Consider the following 15,405-nt stretch of genomic DNA (forward strand, 5'->3'; position numbering starts at 1 on the left):
AAGCTCACTGTCAGACTTCAGCGTTACGTCATTTACTACTTCTGACACTGTCAACGGAGTTAAAATGACTCACTAGGTAAATTCATTTCTTTACTTCTTCAAATCCACACGGACAAAAGACATTTTAAAATCTTTACATTGAGTGCGTTTACGTGCACAAAATAAAGGGATATTTATCAAAGATACAAAGAAACCTGTTGTCACGTGTTTACATGCACTGTGATAAACCGGCTACGCAGAAAACCGCCTTTACACGGAAGTTTAAGACTTGCAGTGACGTCATCGTCGATAGTCTGTTTCATTAAAAACGCAGCGGGAGATATATTTTTATATCTCTTCTCATGTCTGCTGTACCTGCATAAGGGCAATTACGTGAAAATGTCAACCTTACCACAAAAAAATAGTTTTTACCAGCGGTTTTTACTGTGGTTAGATCACAGATTTTAACATTTGTTGGCTCAAATACCCATGTGAGATCTCTCTTCAAACATGTAAAGCATTTGTTTTATTTTTACTGCATGATTTTTCATAGTCAGGTAAGAGCCATTTTCAGGATTTTCACATCTATAACGCTTCATATTCCTCATAAATGGACACATGAAAATGAATATGAAGAAACTATTTGATGTTCTATAAAGAGGCATCACTTCTCCATTCATTGGGTATTATTGCTTCAGGATTGTGCATTTTATTTTACAGAAATCCTACAAAGTTTATCGTCTCCCAAGAACCGCATCCTTTTTTTGTCACATCCATAACGCATGTTTATTTCCTTTATTTAAATATACTTGTACTACTGCGCTGTCAGAAATGCACACATAAACAAAACAGAGAAGATCAGTAAAGGTGTTTACATGCAGAGTGAAATCAGAGTTACGGGCAAAAGAACTTCCTCTGCCGATCGTTTTTGCTTACGCAGTTGATGAGCTTTCCCCAATAAAAGAAAAACGTTTTACGCGTTAACATGAGCTAACATATATATGCTTATTACACATAATCTGCGTAAGACTTTAAATCTACCAACACTTACTTAAAACTAACATGACAGAACACAATACTTTCCATTTCATTTCCAACACATTTTTCAACACAAACTTGTCTGAATGTTGAAAGTCTATGCTGTATGTAGTATCATAAGTGACTGTCATCAAATAACTTAAACTTCCAATATTCCTTTCTTCACCTCGTGTCATGTCAAACCTAAACAACGCTCTTATGCTGAATACAAAATAACACGTTTTTGAACTGAAAAGAGAGACAAGTAACTGCACTGTAACTTTAATAGCTAATGTCTGTAACTAATGCACACTCAAGTCACTTACACTATTGTATAGTCTATATTGTTATCTGTTCATAACCACCTGTACATTAATGTTCACAGTATATAGCCTTCTGTTTATATTGTTCATAGTACATACCGACTGTCATATTTTCATAGTACATGGCCATCGTAAATTATTTTCCTAATATTGTATTCTGTATTTATTCACACTGTATATCTGCACTTGCTAATTGCACTTCTGGTTAGACCTAAACTACATTTCGTTACACTGTACTTGTATATGTGTAATGACAATAAAGTTGAATCTAATCTAAAAAAGATACAGGTGTACAACCCCATGAGAGTAAATGATCACTGGACTTTGGTTTTTAGGTGAACTGTCTCTTTAAAAATGTGATCCCTCGACTTGTTGCCTCGAAACCCAAAATTTTGCCTTGGGTACGGTATCAGAATCTAATAGCGGTAACACCTGTACCACATCAGTGCCATAGGTGATCAATAACCAGCCCCAAAATAAATGATTTGAAGATTTGATTTTATGAAGACTTCTGTAACTGCTTTAATGCTATTTTATATATATATATATTTCATTTTTTTATATAGCAACATTTTATTTTTACACTGTATTACTGAAAAATGCTTTGGTTATTTAGACTTATCATCATAATTTCACAAATATTAACAATAACATTTTGATCAACAATTAAATGTTTCAAGTAGGTCTATTTAACAGTAGCATTCAAGATGAAAACTGAAGGATCCATTAAAATAAAACACTGCACAGTCTTCACTGGATAAGATAAATATGCAATGACTCTAAATAAAGCTACAAAACGTTCATTTTCTCTATAATTTGAGACACAGATTTATTAGGTTACTGTCACTTTAAGACAAATTCTTTTTTGATGCAGATATACATTTAAAACACAACGGACTGTGTTTTTGACATAACAGCGTGTGTATTTGAGAGTATAAGAACATATACAAGAGAACTTCATGATGATTATTAGTCAAACTGAGATGTGTGGAACAGAGATAAAGTCATATATGATGTATGCTGTTGAACAGGGATGTACAGACGCATCGCAGCATGTAGTATATACGATACACTGTAAAACAATCTAAAGATCTCTGACAGAGTAGAAAGAGATGAATTCTTAATAAATCGCTCACAGTGTCTCAGTTTAAATGGTCGCTAAAGTTCTTGTAGAGCGATTCATCTTGTTCTGTGTCATACTGCCTCATAGTGGTGAACTTTAGAACAGCAGCGTTTCAAGTACCCAAACAAGCAACATTCTGGTATTGAACCGATTGAAATCTAACATGTACCGCTAAATTTCCAGAACCGGTTTACCGCGCCACCATAGTCCACAGTCTAAAGCAAACCAACGTAACGTGACGTAACACAATACTGGACAAACATACCTGTCTTCTCGGTTGCGATCCACAGCGTAAAACTGCTTTCTCAGCCACCTGAACGTGTCCAAAGACAACAAAACAAAACTCACTTTAATGTCCAGACTATCATACATCACTTGTGTTTCATTCATTGAGCACTTTTCATCTTTTTCACGGTTGCAGCACGAATCATAAAAGGATATCATGGTATTATAACATATGGTGGTGTTTATCTTGATCAGATGTAGATTCATGAAACTGAAATTAAGACTGTGTTGGATTGTAAACTAGATGCGGATGATTGTTTATAAGCAGCTTTACAGTCGACATTTACACAATATCTGTCATTCCATGTTTACTTTCACTGGGTTATTTACCATAATGTGGAGTATTATTCACATGATATTAGTCACCACGGTTACTGACACTGGGTTTTGTATAAAATCTTCACAATATAAGTAAACGTTGTTACTATTACACTATTATAACAGCACTGGAAACCACAAACACCACATAAGAAGTATGTGGTGACACGTGTGCTCTCAAAGGACACATCACGTGTTCTTAACGGATATCATCAATCAATATCTAATGGGCTGTAGAGCAGGTTGTGAGTAAGGGTCAAAGGTCACCTCTCTATCTGCAGGGGCGTGGGGGAGTCTGACGTATCCGACATCAGGCTGTTCAAACCCTTCGTCCACATAAACATCTCCTCTTCTGAGGTCGCTGGCAAACCAAAGACAGCACAGAATGACATCACGGGTGAAAGTGTGTCCCGTAGTACAGTGTGTGTGTGTGTGAGTGTGCATTTTACCTGCCAGACTGAGCGATTTGAGCCGAAACTCGGACCCGTAGAGAATGACAAAGCAGAAGGCCTGGTCCAGCCGGGCGGTCGAGTCCTCCACATATCGCTCAAAATCACGTGACTTCTGTCCTCTCCGGATCTCCTGAATCTCTCGAATATCAACTGAAGAGCAAACACCACAAAGACGTCAGGATGAATGTCTGTGTTAAACACAGATGCAGAAAAAGCATGTTTAAAAATGCTCCCGATACCTCAGCGTTCTTATTTGTTGATTTAATCAAAACATAAACTGTCGTTCAAATGGTTTTGACTGAAATGACCTAAAAAAATCTTTCGATCTGAAGCTTATGTCTACTTGTTAGAGAACAGTTTAGCTAGAAGTTCTCAAAAAAATGCTTTGAAACCAACAACTTTATGGAAAATTATGTAGAATAGGCAGCCATTAAGAGCCATTTAAGAAGGATGCTAAAAGGTAAATCATAGAAATATGGAAACATAAATTTGTTTATGAACATGTTCATCACACGCATGGAGCTGAAAGTAAATCATACTGTCTCTTAGTTAATATAGGATGGTGGGGCCGTTTACACGACACCGTTTTCAAATGAAAACGGAAAAAAATGTATGCGTCTCAACCGTTCGTTTAGACAGAAACGCAAAAAAGAGAGAGAGAGAGAGAGAGAGAGAGAGAACATTTAAGCTTTAAATCCATGACAATACAATGCTTTATGTATTATGGAATAGGCAATCTTACATAAAGCCATACATTAAGATAACGCTCGGAAACATTCATATATTAACAACCGAATGACGGCACTTCAGAATCAACCGCTCATAATGCTACAACATTTCCTTGTAAAATTTGAGCATTAATTTAATAACTAAAAAACAGTGTGATTGATCAAAGAAAATATATTAAAGCCATAAAGATTTTAGACCAGACTTAAAAAATCGTTAAAACATATTAACTGAATGACGTCATTTATTAACAGTCCAGAATGATTTCATGAATAAACAGCTCAAAAGGCTTCAGTTTCTATTGTCATGAAAAAGTTTCTCCAGTCTGGCAGACTAACAGTAAACTCGGGCTGAACAAACTCCATAAGATTTTTAAAACCCTCTCCTCAGACAAAGCAGATCTGAATCATATCATGAGTGATCATCTTAGTAATTAAAGCCGTTAGTTGCTCCGCCCGTCTGGCATCCAGATTGGTTGTTCTGACCATAAACTAGCACCTGACTGCTGACCTGTGGATGGACCTGCTGGGTGCTTCGCCCTCAGTTGACTGTACATCGTTGTTGTTGATCCATGATAAACCAGCTTTACATTGCAGAGTTTACACTGCACTTTATTCTCATTTATTTTATTTAAGGAACACCACAAAGAACTCATTTTTGTCACAGTCTCAATTTAACGTATCAGTTATGCCACGCGGCTCTACAGTGTGCGTCACTTCGTTAACAATTCTTGTGAGAAAATGTTTTGCTCTACTGTCTCTTGACTGACAGCCTTTAGGTTTTAGGTGCGTCATTATTGGCAGCGCCACCCTTAGGTTACATGAACGCGTTATGCGTGGAAACACAGCGATTTTTTTTTAAGATCGCACACACTATTTAAAATTCTATAATTAAATAAACTAATCGAATATTCGAAATTCGTGACTCATCCCTACTATCTGCACTCGCAAGACTTTAAACACACATATACGTCGACCAACGGTATTAAAAAGCCCTTTTGCCTTATAACTGTGCATGTGGCACGTCCTGTATCTTTACACAACAACATCGCCATCCACTGGCGTACAAGCATACTACAGTGTTTTACACGTTTTCCTTGATCCATGTAAATGCAGACTGTTTTGATAACGCTGTCATGTGTACCTAAAACTTAAAAAACTAAGGAAAAACTTTTGTTTTTCATCGTGTTACTGTCCGGCAGCGAGCAGCACCGGAGTGCGTCTTTGACATTGAGGGAGTCAAGGAGAGTTAAAATCAGATCAACTTTATGGTAATGAGCTATGACGCGGTTCGGCAGCAACCAATTGGAACGTAGAGCCCGGCAAACTTTGGTCTACATCAGAGCGCCAGAGCGTCCATGAATCTTTCTACAGCGTTGTTGGCAGGGCGGCCAGAGCGATTTGTGACACTCTCGACGGTTTCGGTTTGAACGCACAGTTTACGCGGCCTAAGAGAGAAATGTAAAAGCCAATTTTCATTTATCACCGTCACCAGATACAGTGCCTATAAAAGTACTCATCCCCTTCATGTTTTATGTTCCTGGTTTATGTTCCTAACCCCTAACTGCAGTAAATTACTTTTTTCATTAATCTACACTTTATACTCTATGATGACAAAGCAAAAAAAAACTGATTTGTGACAGCTAGAACTATCTGGGCTTTATGAAAGAGCGGCGTATCCTCAGTGAAGAAACATAAAGAACACTTTCAAACGATCAGAAACAAGATGCTTAAAAGCAAGATTGATCAGAGAATCATGTCCGGAGGAAACAAAGCATTGCTCATTACAGTAAAGTGAGGTGGTAAAGCATCTGTGAGGTGTTTTTCAGCTTCAGGCACTGAAGGAATGCTCAACGGCACAAAGCATAGAGAGAAACTCTTAATCAAAACCTAGTCCTGGATAATTGGACCCATTTTGGACATGTTCACTGAAGGGTGTACTCACTTTTGTTACCAGCGGTTTAGACATTAACGGCTGTGTGTAGATTTATTTTGAGGGGACAGCAAATGTACACTGCTATAAAAGCTGTACACTCACTACTTTACATTGAAGCACAGTGTGATTTCTTCAGTGTCACATGAAAAGATATAATCAAATATTGAGTCAAATGTGAGGGGTGTACTCACTTCTGTGAGACACTGTATGTGCAGAAATGAGACGTTTCAGGTCATGTCAATATTACCTCAAGGAGCGTGCCAGCAGAGACTGTGACCGAGAATATAAAAAGCTCGGTCCTTCAGGAGACTTTAGGAAAAAATAAACAAGGATAATTCTGAGGAGGTGAACGGCTATGACATCACTAAAAGTGTGTGTGTGTAATATTTCCTGCCTGTACTCCTAATTAGGTCTGGGAAATAAAACAATAACGATACGCATCAACAATACACCTCTATCTTAACAGATAATCCAAACTTAACATATATATGAAGTTGAACAGTCACTGGATCATAAAATGACTTATTTTCTTAGACAGTGTGAGCATCATTATAAATAGTCCAAATTTGCAACCTGCAACAGAGAGATCATCATGATACAGTGTTCGTTCTGACTGCACAGGTGCACAGACATTGCAGTTATTCGTCATCACAAAACTATTTGCATCCATTTTAAAGTTGTGCCTGTTTTAACTTAAGCGATTTGACGATTCTTCTGACATAAGAGTGCGTCACACACATCAGACACTCGCGGCAAACACAGATACAAAACAAAGTTCTCTCTCCAGTCTTAGCTATTTAGCTGTAAAACGCACACAAGATTATCCTGAAAACACACATGGTTCACATACTGGCTTGTGTTGCAAGTGAAGTTAACAGTGGGTGATTTCCTTTTTAGAAAAGCGTACGTATTGCATACATTAATATCTTTGAAAACTAAACAAAATTTAGTACATTCCATTGCCACATTACATTCAAAATGCAATACGAGACAAATAGGGGTTTCATACCCAATACCCATTTCACTAGCAAAATAGACTAAAACAAAGTATATTAGCAGTTACATGACTAAGAAACAAACAAACTTCACACAAAGCGCTCCAGTTGATAAGAATGGATTTAAACAGCTCCAGTATATTCGGACAAATGTCAGTTGGGGTGTCAGATGAGACCACTACGTGAAGTCAGACGTCACTGTCAGACAGATATGCAACAGGCCAAAGATGAAGCTTCACTTCACGCGGAGATAATTTGCATTTTCAAAAACATTGATGATGAACTTTTAGTGAACATTTAAATTCTTAATTTACTCAATCTTGTCACACTTTTCATTAACATAAATGTCGTAATTCAAATCTTTTCACAGTCACCATGTGGGACATGTCCCACCCAGGCCTCTGTAATGCTCCGGCTCATTTATAAAACCAGCACTGAAAATAAAATATGATCAAAAATGCCCATCCCTAATGGATACGCATCTTATGAAGGGGGCCCTGATAAAAGGTTTGTCATATTGGAGGGTCCCTGGCATTCTTAAGTCTGAAAACGCCTGATTCAGACCGCTTGAGAATCTGATCTGACTGATGAAACAAGAGCTTGTGACATAAGAATCCATTTTTGTTTGGTCTTTTGACAATTAAGAGGTGCAAAAACTCTACAACGTTTGCCTCTTCATGGCCAGAACAGTATTTGTTAAAGCCAGGCTGGAAGCTTGAACAACACAACACCACACAGACAGGCACACCACCTTCATCTTCAGGTTTCTCTTCAACCATCAAAAGATCAGTTTTGTTGCTTTGGGAGGATGTTGTGTGTCTCATCATCATCACACACATGGCTGTGGATTCTGACATTAACATGAAACACCGTCTCAAGGCAGTTAACATGTAATCACGTGGATAAACAGAAGACCAAACGGGGGTTATTGTGCAAAAACAAACAGCATAACACAATCCACACTTTGAAGCAATAGTTCACTTGAAAGCGTACATTTTCAGATCATTTGCTCACCCTCGTGTATATGACATCTTTTCTTCCGTACAACACAAACAAATCATTTTTATTCAAATGCCGTCATGTTACTGCGGTCACCTCAAATATGGTGGCACATCGATACCTTTAAATCTATAAATAAATATATATAATCCGGTGGATTTACACCACAAGAAAAGAGAGGATCCATGCAAAATGTAATGACGCACAATAATTATTTTATTTTTTTAATTGTTGAAGGCAAAGTTGACGATTACAATTAATTTGGATGAATTGCACAGCCCTACATATGACTAGTCACGAGACACGTGAGAACCAGTGAATCCAGAATCATCCATGTGCCGCCGCCATGTTGGACCACGCTGATGTTCATGTTTCCACGCATGTGTGAATGGTTTTCTCTCACAAACGAATGTATGGTTTCACTTCACAAGACATTTATTGCCTTCTTGAGTGAATGATTCGATTCAATTCTAATTTATTTCTAAAGCACCTTTTCACAATTTTGCAAAGCCACTTTACAGAAGAAAGAGATTTCTATATTTTTCTTACTGTGCTACACTGTCTATACTAACAAATACAAAACAGGAAGATTTGAAGATTTATCGTTTTCATGTTTTCTGTAGAAGACGAATAGTTAAGATAAGTCATTAGCTGGATGATCAAAATAGACTCGTTTGTGTCCGGCTGAAGAATAGAAGACAAACTCATCTGGGATGACACGCATGTTTATTTTAAGTGAACTAATCCTTGAAAAAAACAGAACTGTTGCGCTCCTACACGAACAAGACTTCATGAATGTTACGGTGAATGTCTTTTCTGTGCTGAGGTTTGTGAGTACAAACACAACACTGGTGAGGAGGAAGACAAACACACACAGGACAAAAGCAGCTGGTCAGAGATAGGAGCTCGCGCCGGGCGAGAGAGAGAACGGCTTGACAATCCCAAACAGGGCGGCAGGAAACACAAAACTGCACTGCACAACCGTGTGTCTTCCTGTGTCACAAACACACAACAGCAGGAGCGCAGACACACACACCTTAAGGAAATAGACGTAACCGCTTGTAACACATTTTTAAACTTGTGATTCTCTAGAATCTCGCAAAATAATGTTCAGTCCTCTTGCTTTTGGGCAGGTCATTTGTCAGGGAGTTATGGGAACGCTGGTGTTTCATATCTGCTCTCCAACCGACCGAAAAACTAAACTTACCGGACAAAAAACTAAGTCACGGCGATATCGGGATACAGATTTAATAACAATACAATCTTTTAATAATAAGATCAGATGAGAGTCAAGTCACGCTGACATTTGAACTCAATGTGCTGTTCGACAGACCTTCTCAAGTGTTGTACGTCACCGTCTGTTACACTCATCTCTACAGTTCAACAACATTCCAACACATCACCTACACACAAATACAACAGGACTAAACAAAACAGTCAGACACACCGTCTGAAAACAACATGGGGTGGGTTGATTTGGGTTTTCTTTGCAGAACACACTCGGGATCGGGAGAATTCCAACTCACTAAAGACAACTTCTCGTCCATGAAAAGCACTCGAGAAAGACACATTATTTTCATTTCAATAACTTTTACATGAACGTGGGAACACACGTATCTCATGAGGGTTCTGCACACCTAACACTGCAGATTTCCTGCGATTTTAGAACTTCTCAGCGGGAGAAAAGCAGACATGAACATGCGTTCAAACATTTCTTTAGCATAAGATCCATGACATCCCATCAACACGCCTAACCAAGCATCAATCGACCCAATGTCTGCGTTATTTACAGGAGATCTAGTAAACGTCTTATTTGAGAGGAAGACACACAAGCGCACCTCACCGAGGCTCACTGGCTGTTTTTTTTGCTCGCGGCTGCTGGTGCATCCGGAGCAGAATGAAGCTGGTGCAACGTTTCCTGCGCTCCAATCCACCTCAAACTCAAGAGATATTTCAGCCAGAAGTGTCACTCCTGTCATCATACACTCATCCTCGTGTCAAACCTGTCTGACTGACTTTCTGCTGCAGGGCACGGAAGAAGATTATGTTGAAACATTTGCAAGCGAGACGTCTCTCAGAATCTTCTTTTGTGTTCTGTGTCTATGATAGTGTGTTGTGCTGGCAGCGCCAAAGGTTGTGGGTTCGATTCCCAGGGCACACAAGACTAATGGATATTTTGAATTCACTGGATAAAACGTCTGCTAAATGCATACAGCACCCTCCACGATCATTGGCACCTTTGGTAAATATGAGCAAAGAAGGCTGTACAAAATAAATCTGATTTGTTTCACCTTTTGATCTTTTATTGAAAAAATCTTAAAGTAAAACAATTTGAAGTGCGGAGAATATCACGTTGTGAAAAATAAATCTCTTATACATCCTGGTCACAATTAGTCACATCCTGACAAATTCTTATAAGTAAAATATCTCTTAAGTATATTCCCAGTGATATTTACTTTTGCTGAGTACACTGAGGTGACTAGACACATGATGTTGTCATCGCTTCATGTTTCACAGGAGAATAATATTAAGTAACACAAAGCGAAATCATTTATCACAACAGGTAAAAAGCAAAGAATATAGTTCTGATGTGCAGCAAAAGATTGTTGAGCTACTCAAAATAGAAAGTGGATTTAAAAGGAAAAATCCCATTCCCAAGATCAGGACAATAATTCTGAAGTTTTAATGGACTGGAGGTGTTGCAAATCTGCCTGAAAGAGAACTTAATCTGGCCAATAACACAAGATAGATTATAAAGAATATAAAATGCCTCATGTCCACAGTTAAATATGTCGGCAGATCTTAATTGTTGTGGACCTACTTTTATACCAGAGGACCGGACATCTTGTTCAGATAAATGACATCATGTTTTATATCAAATAACAACAGATCAAAAAAATCAAACCCTGACTTGCTCTGCTAAGAAATATTTGAATGTGTCGTGATTAGATCTTCCATCAGCACACTGGTTCAAAACAAACATCCAAATCAACACAGAAATGTGTCACAAAAGGTTATTTTAGTTCACTCAAATTAAAACTTTGAAAATGTTCCTGTTCGAAATCACATAAAATACTGACCTAAAATAAATAGGGTACATTTTGTGAATTAATTATTTACAATAATTTATATTAAGTTTGTTTATGGACTAGTTGTCATGTCTCTTAAATGTCAAACTCCCCGCCCCACGTCTAAAGACCATTCAGCACAGGACATCGTCTACATGACGTCGCTCCGGTGAAGCTAACTTCAGCTCAAAACCGGTTCTGTTATCTAAGCCTGTTTTTAATAAATAGTATATAGTTCTGCATATTACGATCAAATATATTGTGTCATTTATATAAATTGTATTTTTCGAGACTAACACTTGATTCAATTTGAGCACTAAATACAATTATAATAATATTGACTGAACACAAAATCAAGATCCTGTCACAGACATCACAGTTCCCTGATCTGAACACTAAATGAGTGAGATGAACTGAAGATAAGAAACAACAACATGTGAAGGATCTGAACGGATTCTGTATGAACAAATGGACTCGGATGACTTTCCATTTATTCTCAAACCTCATCAGACATGAAAGAAAAGACTTTTTCAGCGGTTTTTCTTACATATTGAGGTTGTGGAGTGTTTTAAAGGGTGTCAATAATTGATGACTACATATATGAATGAAACATATTCTCCCACTTCAAATTGTTTAACTTGAATGAGTTGTTTGGAATTTTATAGATTTGTTTGAAAAAGATCAAAAGGAGGAAAAAAACGCAGATTTATTTTTACAGCCATCTTTGCTCTTATTTACCAAGGGTGCCTTTATTAGTGGAGGACGCTGTAGATGTCAAATACTCAAACATTTCTGAATGAACCGAGCCATACAGCGGAGACACAACCCTGTTACACTCAACTGTCAACATCGAATAAAAAGAATATTTCATCCCAGTGAAAACCCAAACGTCAAAAGGAATGAAGCGACAGTCAAGTTGTGTCAGTTCTACACATCACAGTAACACAAGATTGTTTTAAATTGACGGAGAAAAGCCCAAAAGACATTTGGAGGATGTGACAGCCGAAGTCATAATGTCATCTGAAGTCTTCACTTACTTTCACCCTCGATTTTATCCGTTCCTCTCGTCCAGATGATCTGTCTGGTCTCGAGCTTGACTTGAAACGTCCTTCTCTCTGGTCTTTGAGACTTTTTGGAGTAAAAGAGGGTCAGTACGGTGCCCAGCTCCAGATCACGGTGCAGATTGTTGACTTCAGTGTCGCTGCTCTGCGTCCAGGGCACCGGTCCGTTGGAGAAGCCGGCGGTCGCAGCCATTTCCCCTGTTTGTTCTTCAGTTCCTTTCCGAATAATTCACACCCTGCCGGGCCTGTCGGGATACCTACGACAAGAAAACAGCGCGTCTGAAAAACACCGAAGCGCAGCAGCAAACACATCATCACACGGGCCTGCTGGAACACACACAAGTGTCCTGATTTACTGAGATGAGCGGATACATCTGGACATTTATGTATGATCAGGAGTTTATGAATCAGTATTATTATTATTATTATGGGAACACAAATCTCACAGAGCATCAATCCTGCTGTAAACTCAAAATATGTGTGTTGGTACATTTCACTACGTTATTTAGCGGAAAATAACCCAGAACGAGACTCTTTACAATAACACGGACGCGACAGATGTTGATATTGTTCGATCAGACGAGATCGTGAGTCGTTTGAAAGCTTTGCTTTTGTCTTACCGTGTGCGGCTGCGGCTGCGACTCAGTAAACGCAGAAAACACGCGCTGCGGTCCGTCTGCAATCTCAGCTGCGCGCATTTCGTCCTGTCCGCATGATCAGACGCGCGCGCTTCAGCAGCGCTGTGGAGATCGGACCGAGTCTGATAACTGCTGCTCTCTCTCCGCCATCAGTCGACGTGTGTGAGTGAAAGCCCTTCCCCCATCAGCCGATCCTTACAGCACAACGCAGTGCACGGCCTCTTAAAGACACAGAGCCTCGCTTTAAATGCGCATACGCACTGTGTGCCCGCCGTACCCGGTCTTCTCTGACCACTGCCAAAGGTCCGTTTACTGAAGTCGTGCTACTCTGTGGCCATTTCTGCGACGCCTATGGGCAGATATTTTGGTCATAGCAAGTCCACAGTCCCATCTACTTGAATGGGGAAAGGCCGATATTTCTAAAACCGCTGGCAAAAATCTCAATTAAACAACATATTTCCGATCCATAATTAATGATGACATGAACTGAATCATAACTTTGGGTTGCTAAGCTTAAATTTCGTTAAAAATTGATTTTTCGAGGTTGCGTCACCTACTGCGCCTGCGCACTGGTTTGCAAGCGCCTCACGAGAGCCCCGCCCCAAAGAATCGTCAGTCATTACTGATTGACGATTGGCTCGTTTTAATGGAAGGCGGGACTTCGCTAGAGCGGCCATATTGCGCGTTGCATTCCTCGCCATTCATTGTAACGGCAGTGGCGCATCTTGTTCATATAATAACTTTGGCACTGTACAATGTGAGCGGCGGACTCTTCATCTATCACATTCACAGTGTTACGCTGTCTGTCACTGTTCTAGACTTTAGGGCGATTCCACTTTCTTACTAATTGATTCTCACATTTTCTCCACCCCCTCATACTTTGCTTGTTTTCTTCCTCTGTGCAGTTCTATTCAGTGTTGGGTAAGTTACTCTGAAAAAGTAATTAATTACTAGTTACTCAGTACATATTCAATAGTGTAATTAGATTACTGTCCAAATTACTCTGTCCAAAAAGTATTTAGTTACTCATTACTGATTACTTTCTATATCCTACATCATCCTTGATTAGTGAAGTGATTCAAGAATATACATGAAACGGCTTATTGAATTCATTCAAATAATATTAATAACTGACCAAAGTATTACAAATGTGAGAATTATACATTAAAGCACAGATTTTAAAGTAAGACTTTGAATTTTGAAGTCAATTACGCTATTGCACACGCATATATTTGAACAAAGTATTTAGTTTAATTACATCAAAAGTAACTGTATTTAAATTACAGAAAACATATGAGTAATCCCTTACTTTACTTTTTCAAGGGAAAAGTAATTAAATTACAGTAACTAATTACTTAGTAACTAGTTACACCCAACACTGGTTCTATTATAAAGTGGATCAAGAGTGACGCACGAGCCGGGCTTCGGGTTCGAGCCCCTTCGAGAACAGTCGGCGAGAAGTTTGTTTACCATTAGGCCCATCTATTAAGACTGAATCGTCTTTGTCGGGTGATGTCACACTCGCGAGAATCGAAGTGCATTGTGGGTATTGACACCATTTGTACAAAATAGTACGTTCCTGTTGTGTAATATGTAGTAATATTAAGACACACGATAGAAACTGCAGAAAGCTTCCAACTAGGAACATTTGTTTAGGTTCTGTTATGCATTTTAAAACTGATTTGAACCCAGTGTTGCTTTGCATTAATAATAAAGTTTGTTCAGTGGAATTTTCATATATGTGTTTTTGATTGTTATCAGTATTACTTGACAGCCAAATGTATTACAGAACATGTTGAACAAACGGGGTTTATTGGTAACGTTAGAGACTCGCATAACGAAGCCTATATTTTGTGTACAAATCAATGATAGACAAATATAGTTCATATAATTAAGTATAAGTAAATGTAAGTTTATATACCGTAAAGACGACAGTAATTAATAAAAATGAGGTTGGATGCAGCAATGCTGCGGCACTCGACTATTTTGCGGCCAGTTAGTATGGATCTGTGTTGTTAATTATTGACAATTATATAACTTATTGTTCCTGATATATTTGGTGATATTATTTTGTTTTTGTGTGTACTTGGTTTGCTTCTGTTTCTGAATTGCTAAGGGCTATCAGGTCCCTGTATGACCGGAGAAGGAGCTTGGTTCACATTGCCGGCAGTAAGTCAGACTTGTTCCCGGTGCATGTTGGACTCCGGCAGGGCTGCCCTTTGTCGCCGGTTCTGTTCATAATTTTTATGGACAGAATTTCTAGGTGCAGCCAGGGGCTGGAGGGCGTCGGGTTTGGGGATCTCTGCTCTTTGCAGGAGGATGTCGTCATGCTGGCCCCATCAGACCAGGACCTTCAGCATGCAATGGGACGGTTTGCAGCTGAGTGTGAAGCGGCTGGGATGAGAATCAGCACCTCCAAATCTGAGGCCATGGTTCTCAGTCGGAAAAAGGTGGCTTGCCCATTTCAAGTGGGTAAAGAGTCCCTT

General features: G+C 38.9%; 1 protein-coding gene across 2 annotated transcripts in view; it reads right to left on the bottom strand.

The window, feature by feature from the left end:
• Positions 1-13,409, bottom strand: part of plcg1 (phospholipase C, gamma 1) — a 29,890-nt gene extending 16,481 nt beyond the window's left edge. The window contains exons 1-5 of one of the 2 annotated variants that reach the window (XM_056733935.1): positions 12,902-13,409; positions 12,258-12,538; positions 3,495-3,647; positions 3,313-3,406; positions 2,708-2,755 (exon numbers count right to left, since the gene is read on the bottom strand). In XM_056733935.1, the coding sequence (XP_056589913.1) occupies positions 2,708-2,755; positions 3,313-3,406; positions 3,495-3,647; positions 12,258-12,474 (512 nt within the window). In that variant the 5' untranslated portion in view covers positions 12,475-12,538; positions 12,902-13,409. The remainder of the gene's footprint in view (positions 1-2,707; positions 2,756-3,312; positions 3,407-3,494; positions 3,648-12,257; positions 12,539-12,901) is intronic. The other variant, XM_056733936.1, reaches the window with a different exon arrangement.
• Positions 13,410-15,405: the final 1,996 nt, after the last annotated feature.

The sequence above is a fragment of the Triplophysa dalaica genome, chromosome 20 (assembly GCF_015846415.1).
Source record: "Triplophysa dalaica isolate WHDGS20190420 chromosome 20, ASM1584641v1, whole genome shotgun sequence".
Classification (NCBI taxonomy): Eukaryota; Metazoa; Chordata; class Actinopteri; order Cypriniformes; family Nemacheilidae; genus Triplophysa; species Triplophysa dalaica.